The following is a 23,100-nucleotide window of genomic DNA, read 5'->3' as shown; positions in this document are numbered from 1 at the left end:
CGTTTCTTCTGGGCACCATCAATATCTTTATTCAGAGTTTTATCCTAAGAAAGCATGTAAGGACAGAAGGCAGAAGCATAGCCACAGACCTGGCATGAGTTTATAAAGTACGATATACTAGACAGGTTACCTGCTGCTAGGATTTTGAAAAGTTTTTGTGCTTAGGAAATCTTTATTTTCTCCCGTCTCCCTCCTCTTTTCCATGTATAATTCTTCCTACTCTTATGCTCTAAGAGAAAATTGGAACTGTGATTAGATATGCTAAATTACCTCCACTATAAACTACATATAATTTGCAGCATTTAGTTATTGCTGTTGTTTTACAGGTTTAGATATCTATTTAAACCACTTTAATGGTGGCTGAGTTTTTTAAAATGCTTATTGAAAGTAACGTTTGTAGTAACAGTAAGGAAAATTGAATGTGGTGTGGATGGGATTAAAACATATTGTTTCTTAATAACATTTCAGGTGAATAATTTGGATCATTCGTTTAATAATATACATCCTTTCTAATTAGGATACTGCTGTTTTGATCCATAATATTAGACAAGGTGGGGAGGGGAGAGAGCTCAGTGCAACTGTCACTGGAATCAGCCAACAGGATTTATGCCACATAAATGGGATACCAAAAAGTTGGAAACAAATGACCACGTGGAAGGGTGTAATGATTCATAGCTTCTTGCCATTGAGCAGGTCTCAACCCTTCTGACTCTGGGACTGCATGCAATGACACAGTGCTCTGCATAGTGGTGCCCTCACACCGAAACAGTCTTCTAGGCACTCACAAAATGCAACTAAGGACGCACCATGGCAACAACTCAGAACGTAAATAGAGCCTGTGTGTGAAATATAAAAAATAATGATGATTACCAGCTGTGAAGAAGGTGGCTAACTTTTTATGCTGCTTTTCTGAGAAATGGTGCCCATTTTACTTTGGTTTAACTGGGCTTGCTTTCTTACCTTGCATGCTCAGAGGTAATTGATGACTTAGTATTTAACGCTCTTTTACTTTCTTCACCCACCTTTTCTGGTGCAGCTAATTGTTTTTCTGCCCCCTGCTTCAAGGTAGACTTGTCCTCTGGGGATGCTGGCACCCACCAGGCTCTGCTCTGATGGGTGCCCCTCCCCTCCCTAGGGCAAACAACAAAAAAAGTCTTAATAATGATGTCCGTTGTTGTTGTTGTTGTTGTTATTTAATATTAACAATTATTATTCATTATTAATATTATTAATAATATCACTTATTAATACGGCTACTAATAAAGAGCTTAATCCATCTCGCTAGGGTGGGAGCAATCGCAAACACAGCCCTGGAAGGGTGCCCAGTCAGGCTGTGCCAGCTCCACGGGATCTTCCTTCTATTCCCTCCTAGCGTAACACATCGGGGCAATCTCCCGGGTGCTTGCAGGTACTGAAGAGAAATGCTTTGCACACTACACACTCCTATGCTCCCCTGTTTTTGAGTAAGCCTTGTTAGTGAATTCTCTCCCTTCCTCTCCCCTGTAGCACTATATTAATATTTTCCACTGCACAGGAATCAAAAGCACTAAAGTCAAGACAAAGGGGATACAGCAGGATGCCGTGTGGGAGCTATGAGCTCCCGAGTGCCGGCTTCTCCAAAGCTCAGAGTCCGTGTGAGGGTGAAGCTCAGTACTAAGAAGTTCCTACAAAGTTTCCAGGCACTGACTGGTAGGAGATGATTCCAAAGTTCTTCTATCGTATAAATAAAAAGTAAGCAAACTCAAAGGAAAATGCTGTTGTGTTTTAATATGTAAAGCGGAGGTTCTCGGGTGATTTTCAGTTTGAGATTGGGTTGAAGGTATTCAGATTTCCCCTCCTCCCCGAGAAAGCTGGAGATCTTCTTACTTGTTTGTTTTTGTACATGCTATTGTACAACCATGTAATAAAAATGAATCTATTTCAAAGCATAGATTGGCAGACTTCAAGAGAAGGAAACATAAAATAGCTGTTAGGACGTAAGTATTGGTGTAAGCGACTAATGTTACAACCATGGGTATGTTATGCATACCCATTCTCTTGACCCCAGTCTCCGTAAGCAGAAAAAACACAGTAAAATTAACCATTTATTCATCTGGGATGGGAATGGTTAGCCAAAAATAGAATTTGCAAATTTTTTTCCTTCTAGAATAAACCAGTGCTGTAGCTGGAAAACACTCATGTGACCCTGTTTGTTCAGAAAGTGTACTGGAAGTTTATTTTCACTATATAGATTAAGTGAAAAAACAGGAGAGTTTTTCTTTGTGCATATCTGTGCAATCCTTTCTAGCAAGCAGTGGACTGTACTTCTCGGTATTTTTTTACTAGGCTACAATATCAGCAGTTCCATGATTCCGTCTATTGATTCCTTGTTCTCCTACTTCTGCTCTGACATGTTTTAACAAAGATGCAAGTGTCTCAAATAATAAACAGGAAAGGTTTCTGCTCGTGTATGTACTGTATATGCTTAATTTTCATAGTAACTTCTGCTCTCTATTCTGACTCAAACTCTTGTTTGAGTTCCACAAGAGATTTTAACTGTGTCATATTTTTGTCTGAAATGATGCATACTTGTTCTACCTACTTTGATAATTTTGATAATTTTGCAGGAAAATGAGGGTGTACGTGCTTAATTCTGCTATTAGTTTTATTAAGCTCTTCATATTAATGCTGTTTCGGCAGCGAGTTCCACCAGTGAGTTTTACATTGTACGGAAAAAAGAATTTACTTTTCTCAGTTTTACCTCTGCTGCCTTTCAAGTTCATGGAACATTTCTCTCTACTGCCTTATGAGAGTAATTAAGAGTCCCAATTTACTTTCTCTAAACCATTCATTATTTTGAATATCTTGATTATGTTCATTCATCTTCTGTGTAAATTAAAATGTCCTAGTACTTTCAGTTGCTCATTGTCTTATTTTCCCTTGCGCAATTTTCATTATTTCAATAGCTCGTGTCTGCATTTTTTCTGGATCTGCTTTTTTATTTTTATTTTTTAACTTGAGTGCTGTACTTCAGCTGAAATTATCTCATCAGGTTATATAATGGTGCTAGATAAAGTTAAACCACTAGTGTTAGTCATTCATTTAACCTTGTTATATTCCTCAGAAATTTGACATCACCTCCTTAAGTAATTCTGTCACCTATAAACTTGGCATCTCAAACTTCGTTCTTTTTGATCTGGATTAGTAAACATATTAAACATCAGCTCTAGTACCAAATTTTATGATAGTTTACTATTAATCTTTTGAAATATATCTGCTCTTTTACCTCTTTCTCCTCACTTAGTTATTTTAATATCCTTTTTCTTTTAGGAATAGTCTAAAAATTTCTTTTAAGCACAATGTAAATTATAATTTGCTTTCCCAGTATTCATTTCACGGGTTTTAAATTCTAAAAAGTTTCAATAAATGTGTCATAAATAATTTTAAAAGTTCTGTGTATGGTACTAAGAACTTTTAAAAACAAGCTACCTGGGGGCCTTGGATTTAAGCCCCACTCGTAATTTCTTGCATGTGTATTCATTGTGGAACAGCTTGGGGAGGTTTCCAGAGGGTTTGTGACACAGGATCTGCTTCAAATCAAGTGTTGGTAAAAGAAGTTGTGGAAAGGATCAACAGAATGAACAATAACAAATTATCAGGACTGGATGGTGTTTGCCCAGAAGCTCTGAAGGAACCTGAGGGGAAATAGTTGAAGCACAAACAGTGGCGTGGGTGCTTGACGCTTACGTAGGTCCAACATGAGAGTGGATGAACTCATGGAAGAGAAACCCATGAGAGTTATTAGGAACAAAGAGCTGTCCTTTTGCGCTGGAAACTTCTGAGCCATGGTTCTCTGAAAGCTTGAGAAATGTTCTAGGAAGTCGAAGTATCTGTTTGACCTCTGCTTGTTCGTTTCTGTGGGTACCTGCTCTTGACCACTCTGTTTCTGTACAGGCATACGTCCTTCCAGTGCTTCCATGTGTTTAATAGCAAACAACTGTAGTACAGTCTGAGTATTTCTAAATATCAGACAAATCTGGCCCTTTACAAAATGCTGTTTTAATCCAGTACAGTTGCTTATTGCAGTCTCTTTGCTAACTGTTGAGCCACAAACTCTAAATATCTCTTGAGTCTGTGTGCTTAATCTCAAACTGTCAGGCTAGAACAGCGCAGCTCTTCTTCTAGAGGAATGGCATCTGCTCTCTTGCATGTTTTCTTTGGGAAAAGGTTGAATACGGTACAACCTCTCAGCCAGTTGTTTCAACGATGATAAAAATTTCACAAGCCTTCTTCCCTGTTTACTTAGCACCGCTGTGCCCTAGATATGACAATGTGTGCAGATCCAGGAGAAATAATGAAATCTATGGAAAGCAGGCACACAGGAGAAAAAAGGCATTTTATGATCGCAGCTTTATTCTCTGCTCTTGTTGGACTGCAAATGGGTACCGTGTTTGCAACCAAGGCTGAAAAGCATTTAAACTTTATTTACCAGACAATAAATAATACAAAGACTGTTTGCTGAAAGTTGAAGAAGAGAGCTGTCGTCAGATTCTTGCACTGTGGCTGATGGTTGTTGCTTTTCTGAGTGTCACTGAAATAAGCAATGAGTTTAAAGTTTTGGAAGAAACAAGTTGTTTTATTTTAATATGGAGGCCTAATTTGTCTTCTGTGCTGAAAAGGCCTATGGGAATAAAACAGGTTATTCTAAACAGACTGCACCTTGTTAGAGAACGTGCACTATACAACGCCTCAATTAGACGGCAATGGCGGAGCTGGAGAATCAGGAGGTGGCACGGCACTCACGCATCTGTGGACAGCTGGTGCCGGCAAACCTTTGAAGCTGATGTTATCCTACATGGACCTCTGGCATTTGTGAAAATGTCAGGAAAGGATCAAGGATTTAGGCAGGGAGAGATGCTCTCCAATTCTCTTTACAATTTCCTGTTTTCTCTCCTGAAAATAACTCTTGCGTTCAAAAGGGCCCACTTCCAACAGGGGTGAATGCCAACTCTTTCTGCAGCTCTTCAAGCTAAATGCTGTTGGGTGCCCCTTTTGCCCGTTCTAGAGTCAGTCTCATTCATTTGCTTAATGCACAGGATCCACTCTGAATTGTTAAACAGCGACGATGGGTTACTTTGCTGTCAGGCTCGTTATTCCCTGCAGGTTTCCCAGCCCTCCTCCTCCAGCATTTGTATATCTGTGGATCTTGGTACTTTAAAGTTTTTAAATAGGCAGTGTGCAAGTTAGGAGATGATGAGAAAAGAAGTAAAGTGGGGAAATGCATGTCACATTGTGACTGGTTAAAGTACTTTGTTTATTTGTTTCTTGCAAAAAGCAGATAAATTCCATTGAACGCCTATTTTTCATCTTCTGTAAATTAGCTACCTCAGCTGTTTTTTTTCTTCTTTGGTTGCAGGATTTAGTATAAATAGTATCATCCATGAGCCAGTATACTTCCTATGTCATGAGTGCTTAGTGGTCAAGTTAATATTGCCTGAAGGATGACACATTTTTGTATTTCCTCCCATTTATTTTTTTCAGCTGTCATTCCAACATTACAGTAAGCATCTGGATTTTGTATTTAATTTTAACAACACTTTGCTTTCCTTTTTCATTCTCCATTCATTATCATTTCAACTAAGCAAGTTTCGTTATTCATTTCTCAAAAGTAAATTCACCTAAGGTGACTGAAGTCAAGCTGGTAGCTTTTTCTACAAGGTCCTTTATTGTAAAGTAACAGATATATACATACAGTACACAGTCAAAGCTTTTGCTATAGCTACAAATGTTTTTCTGGAAAAATCAAATAGACATTTGTGTAAATATTTGCCTTTGAGTTACTCTTTTTCTTTCTGGTAGTGTAGACTGCAGTACAATACCAGAACGTGAGCACCTCTCACAAAGTTTTCAGTCAGAGTATAATTTACTGTGGTCCAGCATAAATATGTGCTTTTTTCCTTCAGAGACATTAGCATGCTGGAGCATATTTAAAATGGATGTAGAACAGACTATTGCAGTAGTTAGACATTAAAATAACGTCGTTACAAATTACCCTTCATTGTGATTTTGCATATTCAGGGACCCACCCTGTCTTCACTAGATGGCTCAGCTTTAGATCTTTTCCAAAATTTCAGTACTTCCTAATAAACAAAGAGAGTTTTGGGTTTTTTTCCGATTTCAGTGAAGTAAGCATACAGAGAAAATTGGCAGTGGAGCCTTTTCACGCTTTTCTCTGGATTTTCTACAAAGGGACCCTAGAATTCTTACTTTACTCATCGCTCCTCACCCACTGTAACCCCAGAATATTTACAGGGATATTTTCTAGGTGCTGCTGTTTTCTTCCTTTTTATATTTTGTTGCCTCAAATGCCAAACTATTTTTCTACACGATGTAATTTTCCAAAAGCACAACCTGAATGCTTATCCAGGCGAATTATGTAAAAAAGGAGTGTTTTCGAAAGGCTCTCTTTCTTTCTTCAATTTATTAATATTTGATAGTTTCCTTGAATAATTGTAGCTACATTTATAGATGCATCGTTTTTGGAACATTACTTAGACATGGTAGGATTGCTTCTGAGCTGAAGTAGTAGAGCTAGTGACATGATCATGGGGTTGTGCTTTTTGGTTTTGAATATTCATGGTTCTTCTGACCATTACCTTGTTCACCACCATGGAATTCAGTCCCAAACTGCTTCCAACATTATTTTCTTTAAACACCCAACTCATACAAAGAATGTCGGCCAAATCTCACATATTATTTTCATCTTCATTGCTACAGGTTCATATTTGGAATGAAATATTTCAGATAACCTACACTTTCTGGCTTAGCTGAGCATGAGGTCTAATGTTTTACTTTTCCAGATCAGGTTCCTTAAAAGAGGAGTTTTGTCTAATCCTTGAGCACTTGACAGCAATCAAGTATTTCAGATTTTAGGGTCTGGTCTTCAGCTGGTGTAAACCATCTGGGCTCTGTTGACCTCAGGATATGGGAGCAACATGCAGCCGCCGAGGATCTCGCCTGTTGTTTTCAAGTCTCTCTGAGCTTGTCCCTAAGAAAATTGATTCATTTGCCTTTTTTCATAGCAACTTGCCATTGAGTTAAATTGCTGGAATCCAAGGCAGCCAAAAAGTTTGGATTGATTGTCCCAAAAGAGCACAGTTTGGGCAGCAGATACCAATAGTAAAGGCATTTCTATAGTCCTCTGCTCAGCAGTCTGCTTGACCAGGCACAGGTAATTTAGTACTAAAACTGTGTGTGCTGGTTTGGGTAAGGAAATTGCAGGGCAAGAAATCCCTTTAGATTTCTGTGAACCAAAAACTTCAGCAGTCCAAGGCATGATCACATGAATTTTGAAATACAAAATTGTTTTTATATGTGTTTCATCTAAATGTATTGTTAATAACTGTGAGCATAAGAGCAGTAGCCCTGCTTGAAGAGGAGTTGGGTATTTTAGCCTGGTAACCAAAGGCAGGAGGGAGGGAGGAAGACTCCTCTCACCAGTCTTTAGTGATACGCAGTATAGTTACCTAACCGATGGTAGCGATACAGGAGGAGGATAGAGGAAGACCACATTCCTCCTCCTGAGCGGAACAACACCAGAGAATAGTTCATATTAACTTTAAAATAGAAATCTAAGGCTGGAGTGCTGAACCGTCTTTTAGATCAGTATTTGACTCCTTTTGCTGGCCCTTGCGGAGGCAGTTCATACCGTGGTGGTGACAACCTTGAGGTTACCCTCTGTAGTCCCGCATTGGAGATGCAGGTCTTTTGGCAGCAGAAGCAATTACAGCTGCTGTCTCTTAGGCTTGCCAGGTCCAGCCAATAAATTAGTGTAAAATCATTATCTCTGTTTGTTTAGGTGAACGACTTACATAAGAATTATAAGATCATAATATCCTGTCAACACAGGACTGGGAAACTTCCAGAGACAGTAAAGTAAATCTAAATGCCAACTTTGGTGCAGAGATAGTGTCCTAGCCCAGTATGGAGGTGGTCTTGACTATTTAGTCTTTATCCTCTGCCCAAGAGCATGTTTATCATTACCATAATCTTTTTAAGGAGAAAATGAAAATTATGTTCTACATACATACACTAAAACATCAAATTAACTTTTACATCTGCGACATTCAAGCCAATGTATTTCAGAACTGCAGCTGAAATTTTACATGACTGTAACTCCAGCAGAACTCCATAACCTTCCTTTCGTATCAGTGACAGCTGTATAGACATTTACTGAAAGATAAATTTTGAGGCTACTTTAATCTTTCAAAACAGAGCACTATATTATTTTGATGAGGCTCTTGTTGGCAACAAGTGGACAACAAAAATGGGTAGGTGTGATTTAGATAAGCATCTCAAAAATTCAGGTGTTTCACTAACTGTAATCCTTCAGCATTCCCCTTCTGGTTTCTCTGTCTGTTTCTCTCACCCCCACCTGCATGCAGAATTTTTATACTAGCTGATAAGACTTGTTGTCACCCTACCGTCCTTCCAGGCTCTTGCATAGCAGGGCTATTCTTATTTAAAATAACTCTTTCCAATAGAACTAGCAGGCTCTTTCCTTACTTTTTAAAGGTTATTAGAGCTTTGAGATTTAATTTTTAAATTTATCATCCCTCACATTTGTATCACAGAACTTGAAGAGATGCATTAATGAACACATTGTCAATTGCAGTTTTGCATTCAGCGTAGGTAGAGGGTAAATGCTGTTAGAAGCAGTGGAGTTGACAAATCCAGCCATAAAATCATGGTCAAAGTTTGTTCGTTAGTAGAACCTCAGGACTGTATTCTAGTGAAATTAGCTATTGCAAACAACTGCTGGACAATACACCGAGATTTCTGTGGTAGCCTCTGTCGGATGACATTGATGTGACAGGATACAAGAGGAATATTAATGAGATCACTGTCAAGGTGCAGTATAGTTCTGTCTTGCATAAAGTAAGAAACTCTCTCTTCCCTTGTTTAAATATAGCAGAACAGGGTGAAGGGAAGAAAAAGAGGCAGCTGAGAGAAAACTTTCAGGTTTTTCATATTTGAACATAAAGCAAATGCACCTGGTGGATTCTCATCACCCCTGTACTTAACCCCACAATGCCTTAATTCTTTAAGTTTCCTTCCAAAATAACGTCAAGAAAGGCACAGCATTATTTGGCATTGTTGACTTTTTGCCCCTGACCGTATCACCATGAACAAACAAGCTTCTACCCTTTTTGAGTAATATATTTGCTTAGCTTATTTATGAAATGAACGCCTCATAAAGGTTTAGCATTAGCCGAAAACGTATCATGCAAGGAAAGTTTAAGTTTTTGTTTCCCCCCACTAGATGGCCCTTCAGTGAAATGGCATGTCACTCCATTAACTGGCTCTATTGCGTTCATGGTTCTGTGCTTTATCTGGAGTGTTATCTTTACAGTAGTAAAATGTGCAGTGAAGGAGAGATCAGGAAGGACAGATTTAAACAGCATTGGGCAATACTGTGGAGCGTAGTAGGGAGAAAGAGAAAATAAAAAACAGTGGCAAAAATTTCTCCATTTAATAAGAATTTATATAAGAATTGCCATTAAAGTGTTATTTCTCTACTTTGTAGAAAGCTTGCAATATCATCTTTTTCCCTAGAATTATTACTGTAGCTCTTGACTTTTTTTCCCCTTGATTTTATATTTATGTTCTAGCACTGCAGCAGTTCTTTACACATGAGAAAGTCTAATTCGTTATATAGGTGGTAGTGCCAAAAAGTCACAGAAGGTTCAAAATGATTTTTATCAACTCTCAGTGTATGTTTGAGGAAGAACAGATTGTTGTAATATTCATGCTCACAGGCATGGTGTCTTCATAAACAGTGAATCTTCAGTGTTTTCGTCCGTGTGTTTATATGGTTTCTATTGTGCCTACTTTCTGCTGTTTTAAATATGGAATGCTTACTAGGCAATAACATTTTATTGCTTCTTTCTTTAATAATCATGACCACAAATACCATTTCTCTCTGTAAAACCCTACTCTTCTAATAATTGTGTGGTTTTCTCTATATTTTAAAATCCTCAGCCTGATTTCCACTGGGGCATGAGCAATTATTTTCAGACCTATTCTCCATGCACACATAAAGACCCATGTTAGCAGGTGGACTTTAGAGATGACATATTAAGCATTCATAAACAACTGTTAGTGTCTTAAAAATGTGGTCACTGAAGGTGCGGTGCCAGGTAATATAGGCAAAAGTGAAGCCCACAGTTTAAAAGCTCAGTTCTGGTTATCTACGTAACCCTGGGTTTGATGTCCTATGTGAAGTCGTGCCAGCGCTGTAAGAGAGCCTGCTCCCACTGTTCCTTTTCGGGTTGGTACGAGTACCAGCCAGGCCTTCTCTTTTTTTTTGATGCTAAAGGGAGAACATACGCTGGTATCTGTCTGCCTGGCATGCCGTCAGTCTCTATTTAAAATAACTGCAAGTCTGAAGAGTTACGAGCTGGCTTACTGGAAGGGTGGAAACTTCTAAATCATTAAGGTCCCACTGAAAGGTTTTAATGTCTCCAAGAGTCTTCCCGTACTTTTCCAATTTAAGAAGCAGCAAGACCAGATGGTTACGGTACTCCACAAGTGGCAGCCTTCAAGAGAGAAAAGCAGTTAAAACAACCTGACCTTCTCAGTTCATTATAGACTTAATGGAGGAGGCCAGTTTCGGGTCACCCCATGCACCTTTCCAGGTCCTGTGGACCATTCAGCTTTACCTCATGATCGCACTTCCACAGTCAGCTTTAAGATAACAATATCATCATGGTTGTCTGACCTCTTTCCATTTCCCTGAGAAAATGATAAAATAATGACTTACCCGTGTATCCATCACCAGATCTGAAGCCTTTTGATAGGGGTACAGAAGACCTGGAGGAGATCAAATGCCTGCAGAGGTGGAGTAGTGTTGGCTGACTATCTTCTTCTTAGTGACCTTCTCAGAAAGCAGAGGTTAGAGTCTGGGAGGTAATTGCTGAGGCCATTAATCCCCAGTGACAGGTTTTTGAGCAGCGGCCAGACCATAAGATGGTATTCAACAGTCGATGTCTGCATGCCCTCCCTGGGAGGTGCTAATGAATCCTGCCAGTAAAGGGCTAACGCATTTCCTACTGACACTTCTGGGTCTACTTCTACTTCGTTAGCCTCCAAAGGCAGGTCTACCAGGGCGTTGCAGCCCTGCGCGTGGCTGAGACTCATGCTGGGGGACGACACGGGGCCTACGGATGGGCTCTGCTTTGGAGACCAATTATTAGTTGAAATAATCTGCAGTGTTTCCTCATGGAAGTAGTATTCTTCTATTCAAGTAATAGAGATTTACGGGTTTGTCACTAAAGGTGAAGGGGTGATTAGAGGGGTTCCTCATTGATAGCTGTGGGGCTGCGCTTTTGTGGCCACAAGTAGTCCACCGTGACATAAGCAAAGAAGAGTGCATGTGTCTTCTGGTGGCCAAGTGACAGGACCGTAAGCACTTACAGCATGCCAGGTGAACACTCTTGCTCTCAGTGGTGCCTTCATGTCCTCTCTCTGTACTATCACAAGTTAGTCTGGCTTTGTCTCAGTCGCTTTGGTTTGTACAGAGGTGCTCTATCATACCAGCTTGGGCAGTGAGGGGTGTTTTTGGAAGATCCAAAAACTTCTGTTCCAAAAGCTTCTGTCTTTCCCAGACAGCTTCTCCTAAAAATTTCAAAATTTGCTTCTGTTCTTGAAACTCTCCTATGATTTTTGTTTTTATGATCTGTGCCTTTCTCTCCAACTTAGCGGTTATTAATAGGACAGTTATGCACCATGAAATATTCAGAGCTTTATTCTCTGTCCTAAAAATGCCTCCTTTCACTTAGAGCTCTTTTTTTTTGCCAGCTTAATTCCATTAACTTTATCAAAGTTTGCAAAGTTTGCTCAAACCAGTTTGAGTCTGGTTTATTTATTTCTCCTGCTTTCCCTGCCTTTTGAAATGTTTATTTTGTAAATGCACTTTAACCTAGAGAAGAGAGAGGTTTGGGGTTAGAGATATAATCCTTTCCTAAATTACCCTGGTTTATCATGGGATTGGAAGCATAGTCCACTGAATAAAGAGACTGAGGCAACATAGGTTGTATTCAAGGTTTCATGTGAATTAGCTCCACACAGTCTAGAGCCAGTCATTTACTTTGTTTTGCTTTGGTTTCACCAAATGTAAAATATGGTCATGGCTGAAAACCAGTATACAAGAGTTAAGTATTATTATTGGCCAAGCAGTATATCGGTCTGTAATCTACAATTTCCTATGAAGGAGGAGGAGGATGTGGTCTCAGTCTTTACTTTGGGCTCATTCCCTTTTGTAAATTCAAGTCAGACTACCAGCATCAATTTGACTTTGCTTTCACAGTTTACGCTTAAAGCCATTCCCTGGCAAACATCTTGCTTTTCAGATACCTTAAGCCTACTGCAAACAAACAAATAATGGAAATTAAATAGTAATAAAGCTGTTGTTAGCTTTGTATAATAAATTTTATCTACTATTTAAATGGCAATTATTTCCAGAAACTTGGCAATTGTAGCCATACAAATGACGAAATTGATTCCAGTCACAGCCCATCTTTCTTGGGAAAGAAAATACCAGTAGTGTTTGAAAAATGGATTATTAAGAACCTTGGTTCACTCAAGGTGGCTCGTATGTTGTGTTTGCTAACACAGCATCTTGCTGGAAGAAAATAAGTGCAGCTTTTCCCTAGCCCAGATTATTTTCTCCACAAATCTTTGGAGCAGGAAATAAAAAACAGCTAATAGTTGTGGGGCATGTGGAATTAGTTTAAGCAAGGCCGAACCCTGATCCTTCTGACCGCCTCCTCTTTCCTGTGCTGTTTTGTCTATTCTTGCCTCAGAGTATGTCAACAAATTTTCTCGAAGCTCAGAAGGTGCAGGGGGGTGGAAATAGTGATTCTTCCTCTGTCTCTTTCTGTCTTCTGGGTTTTTTTGGGGGGCGGTTAGGGGAATGATTTAAAACAGATGTGTTTTCAAGAAAAGGTACAAGCTTGTCTTGTAAAATATTGGTAAAGAAGAACAGCCTCAGGACCTCTGAACGTAATCCCAGCTGAGTTCTGGAGATGTCACAAAGGGTACCGATTTTCTTACAGTGACAATTCTTTTCTCACACAACTTAATTATAAATCAAGATGACTTTACAGAGAGGGCAGAATCTGTTAAACAAAACTGAAGAGGCAAAGCAAGTACGTATTTGAAAAGCAGAAAAATACCTGTGATTTCTGTATGGGTTACTGTTCGCTTCTGCTGTATGAGAAAACAGATTATTTTCATTTTTCTCCAGTACTGGATTTAAGTGTTTTACATGAAGGAATAGAGCAGGTATCTCTTTCCGGATGACAGATGAAACATGCTGGATATACGCTGCACCTCCTCTGAAGCTGTATACCTGAGGACAATAATTGCCAAGGCTTCAAGAATGTAATAAATATTGAGGAAATAACTTCACAAATGACTTGGTGTTCCTGTGCAGCACTGGATGTAGTTGATATTGGTGCTTGTGGTCATGGTCATCCTCAAAAAAACAAAAATATTTCTTTGTGATATGAATAATTATTAATCCTGACTGAGAACATAAGCCGTTTCACCTTGACTGAGAAACTGGTGGTTTTGCTGTCTCTGAAGTGTTTGGTTTTTTTAATTTGAACTCAGTCACTGGAAGTAGTTTTGCCATCTCTGTCTGTCTGTCTGTCTCCGTCATGATTGTTTATATTTAGACAATCTGTGTTCTGTACCTAAATACTTTCAACGCCTTCACAAGAAATCTTGACAACGTAGTTGCAGAACCAGTATCACTGAAGTAACTTCAAATGGTTAAATGTTAAATGGTGTTTTCCTCATCCAATCTGGTTTATTAAGACGGCAAAAATGAGAACAAAAGAAGTGAATCAATATACTGTCTGCTAATTAAGCATCAGGAGAAGAAAAGAAAAATGAAATGCAACATATGCTAACTTCTTACGTGCTGGACTTGGGAGTCAACTAGAGAGACTGTTGTATTGTGTGGTTTGTGATGGCAAAATCTTGAACAACTTTTTTATCAAATATTTTGCTAATCTTGAAATATTTTTTTTTCCATTTCTTATTTTGAGAAAACACTAATCAAATGCAAACTAGATAGGGTAATATGGCATCAATCCATCAGAAATGTTGAACATAAACTTTTGACTTATGTGTAGTCTGGGAAAAAATGAAGAGAAATTGTCATTTTTTTTCCATGGTGATGCTTCATTTTAATCCCATCTAACACAGCATTTTTTTGAGAGTGCTGTTGGCTCTGCATGGATTTGATGCTGCAGCCTGTCTGGATTTAGAGATAGAAAGCTTTTGGGGGAAAAAAGAACAGGTCGTCAGAGCGGGAGGAGGCCCACTTGAGGAGTGGTCCATGGAGTGGTTGATGTACCCGAGCAGCACCTTGTTGGGTTCTTCTAGAACGCAAAGTCTGCTCGAGTTGGCAGAAAGAAGGACAACATTTGTTGATGGCTAATCTATCAAAGACCCCAGAAAACGTCTTAATGAGGGTGGTTCCTGCTTTTGAGGGACAAATGGTCACTCTGTTTTGAAAAAAACCCACATTTTTAGTGGCACAAAGAATCTTGGTAAAATTAAGAAAAATGAAATTGTGGTTAGACTTTTGCATTACCATAAATTGATGACTTTATGAATAAAAGTCCAATAGTGTATAGAAACCTGAGTAAGTAGAGAGGTAATTAAATTACTTCCTACAACGACACCTCCCCTGCATCTTTCATTTTGGCCATGGAAGGCATTTTATATGCTTTTGGAGCCCTGGGCTGCGTTAGTCATATTGTAAAGGCAGTCGGAGTTACATCTCCCGTATATTTCATGTGTAACGGCATTTGAATATTAGTAAGGAAAAATGAGAGAGAGCGCGCATGCTCACTGGACCAGCAGAAAGGTAGATGATGGGGGGCATGGTACGTCTGACAACTTAAGCATGTGTTGATGGCTTGCCTGCCGCTGAATGATGTGCAGAGGTTTGCCTGGGGCAGAAGCTGCTGGCTGTGCTGGGGTGTATGGGGTGTTCTAATGCTCCGGTGCTAATGGATGCGGAGTAAAAGAAGCATGGAGGATGTGTTAAAGGACCAGCAGAGTTGCTGTGTGTGTAACGGATACATAAAACTATGTATAAAATAGTGGGGTGTGATAGGAAATGCTAAATATGAGTGTGTCTTTCCCAAGATGAATGAAATGCAGAGGCATTTCGCAGTTAACATGGACATGGTCCCAGTTAAGCAGAAGAGTAGCACATCTTCATATCATGTCCAGATGACTTCGTTTGTTTGGCATTTTCTGTTTCGTCCTTGCGGTCTGGCCCAACGTGGTCTGAAGGAGCAGGGAAGGCAGAAATCCCATATGGAGCCTCGCGAGCCAGAGGGGATCGTGTCTGTAGGAGCTGAGGTGTTTCTGGTTTCTCGCTCAGTGCCTCCCACGAGGAATGTTTATCCTCCTGGTTCCTACATCAGTGCAAGAACCAGCATTTCGACAAACTGCCCTTACTCCACCTTGTGACTCTTGTCGCTTGAGAGAGCGCACAACATACAAAGTTGGCATCTTCAACACGTTTATAAACCAGAGACCTGGCTTACTGAAATACATATTTAGAAAGTAATGCAATGACAAACAAAATTGTGTGGCGCTCAGCATATATACTAGAACGTACTTATTGTCAATATGCAATGCTTAAAGGACAAGAAAACAATTTCTCATTGCCAGGTTTTACCAATTACTTTTAGATGAATCCGTAACACATGCGCTTTTGAAACGTAACTGATGGACGCATGGTCCTTTTCCTACAGTCAGGAATTCTTTTATTCAACTATTCCTATTCTTTTCTTTAGGACAGTGAAAAAAAAGGATTTATGAATAGACTTTATGCCATCCAGGAGGTGTGTGTCAGTGTCCAGAATATTCTTGATGAAGTGGCTTCCTTCGGAGAAAGGATCAAGAAGTAAGTGCTGACACGGGTGCTGGATTGCTCTCCAGTACTGTTCATATTTTTTCCAAGCTGAGGTACAAAGTGTTAGAACTTTTTTTCTTTTTTTTCTTTTCGTGGGGGACTCCAGTTTTGGATCATCCACTGTTGAAACTCACCTATATTTGCTTTGCTTTGTGGAGGCCCTCAGTTCATGAAAATCCTGTCATATTAATTTTGGAATTTAGAAATATATTAATTGGAGAAAAAAAATCAGAACTAAGGCTTTGAAGTAAAACAGAAAAAGAATCTTGTTGTGAGGCCTAACAGTAGTTATTTAAAAGTGGTAATAAAAAATGCAGCTTTGATAAAAGAAATAAGCAGAGCTGCATAGGGGTTTCAGATTTTAAGGATACATATATTTTCAGTTGCTGGAAGTGTTGTATTTATGTGAGTTAGCAAAACTGTTCCTCCTAGAGCATATGTAATTTGTAACACCTAATACATGATATATAAGAGTTGCCAACAAATTCGGGCCTTAAGCAAGAGAGGTTCTGAGATTTATTGCAGGAAGTTTGGTGTATCTTTGGCATGGTCAGTGAACAGCAGTGTAAGGTTTATTACTGGAGATCAGACGGGTTCCAGAAAGACGTCTTCCAGCCGTCAGCTGTGAAGCAGGGACAGGATTGACTTGGCTTTCTGCCCCCCGAAAGCCGAGAGCATCTCATCCTCGCCAGCTGAGAAGTTGGGAGCAGTGCCTTCGCAACCGCCTTGCTGCTGCGGGCAGGCAGAGGGATGACCCGGGAGCCACACCGAGTCAGAAAACCTTCACAAGAGGCTTTGCTGTGAAGCTTCTAGGGATGCACACGGTGGATCTTACAGGAGAGTTAAAGCTGTGTGTTCCCTTGTCCTGGGTGTGATCTAGGAGCATAAGGCAACTGTCTCGTCCACTGCTGGTGCCATCTGCAGTGCATTGGTTTTCCACACCTATGAGACCGTAGCCTGTGCAAGGGGTACAGCCCCAAAGTAAGTACTGACTTTTGGAAGCAAATTTTAGGAAACTGGTGCATTGGGTGGAGATCAGCCTGCAGGAAACAGGAGGATCATCTATCATGCTGCTCTGCCTTTTTTTTTTTAAATCTATCAGCAATGGCAGGCGTATCAGAATCAGGGTGAAGAGAAGGCTGCCATTTATGCATTTAAGAGCAAAGTCCCCCATAGGAAAGCCTGGGAAACATTCCCATGGGGACACTTCCAGGCAGGCTATGCTCACGGCAGCAGAGGCAGGCACGAGCACGTTGTATTGCACAGCAAAATGAGCCTCCCTCTGAAAGAAGTCTTTTATCAAAAGGCTGTTCATGGAAGTTGTCTTGATGATTAAGTTTTTCTAATTGTGCATTTTGGAAGTAGGGTTTGTTCTATTATATACCAGATGAGAGCAACAGAATTTTCTAAACCGAGTGAGACCAAATCTTCCTATAAATCTTTGTAATTTGTTCCTAAAACTATAATGGGAAACCTGTACTGAATGCTGTGCTAACACAGCACATAAGGAGGTTTGCTAAGTGAGGAGCCAGTGTTCCCACACATGGCGTGTCTGTGATCCATTGCACAAAGCCGAGTCACAGGAACATGAGCAGACCCTCAACCTTCTGTTCATCCCAAATGCATGCAGAAGAGGGGAAAAGAGCAGGTGTCCCCTGAGGAGAAAGGGAGTGATCCTACACCAAGTGACACTAACATAATGTTCACTCTGGAGACATGTCAAAATTGCCAGGGAGAAAAGAAGACAAATAAACACAGGAAGCCAGAGCTCATTATGAGAAATATGGCTAGCAATTCAGATAATTGCAATTATTCAGCCAGAGAAGCCAAAATAATGTAATCACACTGATTGGGCATGTAGCTAGTGGTAATACTTTAAAGAGTATCTTCAGACTATTTAGAGCCAAAGCCACATTTTCCTTCTGGATAAATGTCATGCAACACCTTTGACATGGTGATGCCTTCATGGAGCAATCCCGTTGAGCCAAGCTCCCTTTAACCAGCATTCCCGTGGGACATATATATTAATTGGCCATCTGGCCTTTCCCTCTTCCCTGTACACAGAGGTTGGAGAGCCACAACATGGCTGTTTCAAGACTCGTTAGCTTTCACTTCCTCTCTGCCCACACCTCAACCTCTGCAAAATGAGGTGATCAGCAGTTTTTATCACAGTGGAGAGTTTACGACCCTTATTAAGGATGTTTTCATCCGGGACTTTTTTGGAAAGCTGATGTCCTGAAACTCTGATGGGATCCCAGAAGTTCTCTTCCTTTATCCATAAAGAAATAATCTTTATTTGATTTGATTTTATCTGGAATGATAAAGTTTTTCTTAGCTTTTCCTGCAATGTACTTTATCTTATGCCACTCCCTCCTTTTTTTTCTCCTTCCATCCTTTTTCTCCTATTTTTTGCCACCCAAAAAAATTTTTTAATTTCATTCTTTCATCCACTGCTGTTGCATTATCCGTATCTTCAGAACTGACTGTTCCGCCCCCTCCTTTTCCCTAACGCTCTCCTTCTTAGGTGCATGGGTGAGTTTCCAGCTTTGCATACCCACGCACTTGCCTTTTCCTGAATGTACCCCCCAAGACAGAAGGGTTCCTGGCCAGGGAGTGCAAGTACACATCAAGCAGAGGGGAAGGTCCCTGCTCAGCCTTTAACTGCTTGCTCTGTCCTTATGGTAGAGCAGGGAGGAGATAAAACAGAAAGCCGTAGCTATACGCTTCTAACTCTTGCATCCTACCTCTGCACTGGCATTGAAGAAGGGAATCTGGGTTGCCTGCGCGAGTACATCTGGGGAGAAAGGAAATGTGTGCGTTTTGCCCGATGCTGAAATTGAGGGTGGGCTCTGACATTTCGGAAAAGCGGAGCAATGCTTCCTCTGGAAAGTGTGCGCAGCTGGCCCAGGGAGGGGTGGCATTCAGCAGGCGAGTGGGTGAAGCCAGGACCTCCCTTCGTTTCCACTGGGAGTGGGTCCAAGCCCACGCTCACGCTGATGTCCAGCATCCATGCATTCATTTGTAGTTTCAGTTTGTTCTCACTGATGGAAACTGGCACTTCTCCCCCTGTCCTGCCCATTATTTGTTCTTTTATTGGGTCTGTCAGGTGACCACAGTTCTGACTTTTGTTAATTTTTCTTTTAGTACATTCAACTGGACTGTCCCATTCCTGAGCTGGCTGGCAATTGTTGCCCTCTCTGTGTTCACCATCATCCTGTATTTCATTCCACTGAGATACATTGTCCTTGTCTGGGGTAAGTAAAGCTTTTTTTAACTCTCTGTGCCACTTAGAAAAAACTGTTTTTTAAGGGTTGACTTACATTGTCAGTACTTTTCTGTATTTATGGTCATGAAGCTGCCCCATGATGGAAACAGACAGGTTAGTTAAAAATCACAACTGCGTAAAGATTTAGGCCCACCTGCAAAATGCATTTTTCTTGGCTGGCATTCTAGACTTCATCATACTATAAACATGTAGCCATGAAGATTCTTCATGTATCAAAGTGTAGCTTTGTCTAGATATTACTCTGATTTATTTTCACCACTTATACACAAACAGAGGCATTTCAATCTATATAGTGCATTTAGGACAATACGCCTTTTTTACTGCAGTACTTTATCTTGTGAAAGCATATGTAAACATAGCAACAAGAAACCTGTTTAAAGGGTCACCTTTAGTCCAACAGAAACGTGTATGTGCTATTTGGCTGGTTGATAATGAACAGAAACTGGGGCAGGGTAGGGGGGTGGAACCGTGGAGATCCAAGCTCTCACTACTTGTTCTTATATTTATTCTTTATACCGATTTTAAACAGCTACCGTTACCACATCTGTTGTAAATAATGCTCCAAGTTTTCGTCTGTACATTTTTTATACATCTTACACCCCCAGCAGCTGTACCCTCATTCAATAGCGCAGACTTGTGAAGAGCACTGTCTCAATTAAATCTGTGGCTAGATTTTCTTTCTGAAGAAAAGAATAACAATCATGTCTTTGTAAAAACTTCTGAACTCAAGAGACAACATAAAATCATTGAACTGACTGCAAAGAATGTATTTGTTATATATCAGTCAGTATTAGTAATATTCTTACAGAGTCTTCACAAATAAATGTAGCAGAATATACAAAATGGAGAAGAACCAATATGGAGGATTTGAACAAAATTGGTTTTTATGGAACTAGAAGAAGCAAGCATCTTTTCCTGTCTCGGAATATCACTTATTCCCCACATACCCTATGTCACTTGGGTGCAACCCAAACTCTTAATTCGTTCCCAAAATTTCATCCTTCCTAGTGCACGCAAGATGGTAGGCCTCGTTACTGAAGTTTGAAGTACTTGGTCTGTGTCCTTTTTCTGTCGTTTTTCAGACAGATCTGGCATCTTGTACGCTTGCTTTCATACATCCCCTTGATTTCATGCAAGAACCTGAGATTATAATACCCCTCCAAGACCCACAAAACTATAGTCAGCACTGTTGTTTGAAAAGCTCCTGACACGCATCCCTGCGATACCCCGGGAGGGGTCACACTCCCCTAGAAATCTCTGTTTCAGGTAAGGCAGAGCCTCGACTCCCAAACCGGAGTCCGTGCCTCCCCAGCCAGGTATAGGTAACATAAGCACAAATTATTGTAAATGCACCTTGCTCTCTTTCCCTCCGTCTCTCCCCTCCCTGCCCCCAAGTTGTCTACTCTATCTACAACTTGGAGCACCTTTGTTCACGAGAGGTTTCAGCTCCACATTTTTCTCCTGCATTTCCGTGTCGGTGAGGTGGCTTCTTGTTCAGCGGGTGTCTGGGGATCCCTTCGTTAGGGACACGTTTCTCTCGCACCGTGCTGGGAGACCGGACAGGTACTGCATAGCTGCAGCTCCAGCAGCCCAGACCGCCTCGGGGTGAACGGCGTTCGCGCAGAGCCGTGTTGCACTGCCTGTAGCTTTGAGCAGCTGTCGCTTCAAAAAAGGTAGTATTCCAAACACGTGCCTGTTTTTTTTCGCCCTTATTGTGTGTTTCTAGCCTCCCCCATGTATACTAATTTCTTGATCCCATTCGTCCATGCTGCACTTGAAAGCAAATTACTTCTGTTGTCTGACTTCCATCCATAGGAGAGTTCGAGCTGGTCTCTAGGAGCATCTGCCCATCTTGTTCTTTGGGAAGGCAGGGGTTTTTAAATGAAAATTCCTCCATGTTATGGCTGGCCTTTTGTATATCTTCTGTGCATCCGTAGGAGCTGCCTCTTTCAGCCTGCCCTGGCACGAAATTCTCAGTTCCTTCCCTGCTGGCCATGTTTCTCCCCATGGAGACTACTAGTCCTTGAACATGTGGTGTGTTAGCCATGGTGGAGCAGGAGCCACCTCCGCACTCTAATCCCTTTTGCTGGAGTGCAGAGTCCTGGTTACGGCTGCAGCTGTTTATGTGGAAAAGAGTATAAAGAAAATTATTTTAATCAGAAAATTGTCAAGCTTTTGAAAAATACCTAATCTTTTGTTGTATTTTACTTCTCCTGTAGTGTCCCATCTCATCTGTTCAGCTCTCTTCTTTTCTTGAGCCTTGACCATGACTTATTCATGCATTTACTTTCATGGGGTGACTGGTACTTTTCTTTGTCAGGTGTGACAAGGTGAGACCACATCAACTCCTGAATTCACCCTGGGTGGTTCAGTGGCCACGTGCAATGAACAGTGGGGTAGACCTTGAATTTCTCAGTCACTTGCTGATGCAAAGGATCTTCTTAAACAAAGGTGTTTGAATCTCAGATACTCTTTCTCAACACTCACTGTTCAATCAGCAGATAAAGGGATGGCAGCATCTCCTATCTACACCGCAGAACTGAGAATTCGTGCAGGGGGAGGCCGTGGGTGTTATCAAGACTGCAGCTTGCACAGTCTGTCCCGAAGCTTTATGCCCTTGCTGAAGCTTTCTGAAAGGCCTGGGCACCAAAGACTTCGTGGAAGATAAACTGCATTATCTTATCTCTGATACAGCCTTGATAAATTACAGAGAACAGCACATTTTTAATGTTGTCCTGGCTTTCTCCCACTCACGTGAGAGTCTGTGTGGTTTGTACGATTCCTGCCCATGTTTTAGAGTGTTCCCAGAGCACATGCACGAGGTTCTCGTCTGAAAAGTGTATGAATCTGACCCGCTATGTAATGATAAGAAAACGAGTCGAATTTAAAAGCCTGCTTTCTGCTTAGTTTGGGAAGGATTTTCTTGATGCTTCTGAACACTAATTGTCAATAGGCATCGTAAGACCGTGACGTCTAAGGGAGACATCGCACCCCTTCTCTGCACTGCCATCAGGTCGTCTGTATCTGTCATTTGTGGGCAGAGGTTTGTGTAAACTCACACTAAAGTCTTCACGTGATAAAGACTTCACTGCTTCCTATATGCTTCACCATCCTTGGCATTGGAAAGATTTTCCTTGTGTCTAACCTGAATCTCCTGTCCTGCAATTAAGCCCATTACTGCTCATCCTCTCTGCCACAGAAATGGAGTACACTCTATTCCTCTCTTTTTTGCAACCTCCACATAATAACCACAGTTTCTATTAGTTTCAAATAAAAAGTATGGGAGGGATTTAAAACTATCCCTAGAACTTTTGCATTTTGAAGCAGAGGGAAGCACAGCAGCCGATTCTGACTTTTAGAGCCCAAGTTTACAGTTCATTCATTCATTAAATCAGTGCTAAAGTCAGACTTTGAAATGGACACTAAAATCTTTTTTAGAACTTTGCCAAAAATATATATATTTTTTTTAATTATGATAGTAACATTTGAACTTTCACTTTTGCAGGCATCAATAAATTTACAAAGAAGCTTCGAAGTCCGTATGCAATTGATAACAATGAGCTACTTGACTTTCTATCCAGAGTTCCTTCAGATGTGCAAGTGGTGTGTATATTTTTTAAGATGTCCATATGGTAGTTAATTTGATGTATGATATCATGACTTTCTGGGTTTTTTTAAACAAATTTCAAAGCGGTAATTTTGATTCGGCTTTATATTCTTTGGCACAAAGAAATTGCAAACTCAGGCTGGGGATAGTCCATGAACCTTAAGGAGGCTGCTAGACTGTTTGCAGTGAGGAATCAGCTGCTGCCTCGGTGGTGCCTTTGAGGAT

The 23,100-nt window shown here is 40.6% G+C and overlaps 1 protein-coding gene across 3 annotated transcripts in view; it reads left to right on the top strand.

The window, feature by feature from the left end:
- Nucleotides 1–23,100, top strand: part of MCTP1 (multiple C2 and transmembrane domain containing 1) — a 290,569-nt gene that overhangs the window by 264,458 nt on the left and 3,011 nt on the right. For all 3 annotated transcript variants that reach the window (XM_075526465.1, XM_075526464.1, XM_075526466.1), the window contains 3 exons: nt 15,864–15,973; nt 19,127–19,236; nt 22,774–22,871. In XM_075526465.1, the coding sequence (XP_075382580.1) occupies nt 15,864–15,973; nt 19,127–19,236; nt 22,774–22,871 (318 nt within the window). The remainder of the gene's footprint in view (nt 1–15,863; nt 15,974–19,126; nt 19,237–22,773; nt 22,872–23,100) is intronic.

Source organism: Mycteria americana, chromosome Z (assembly GCF_035582795.1).
Source record: "Mycteria americana isolate JAX WOST 10 ecotype Jacksonville Zoo and Gardens chromosome Z, USCA_MyAme_1.0, whole genome shotgun sequence".
NCBI classification, from domain to species: Eukaryota; Metazoa; Chordata; class Aves; order Ciconiiformes; family Ciconiidae; genus Mycteria; species Mycteria americana.
Note: the sequence above shows the minus strand (reverse complement) of the source record. Positions and strands in the feature narration are given on the sequence as shown.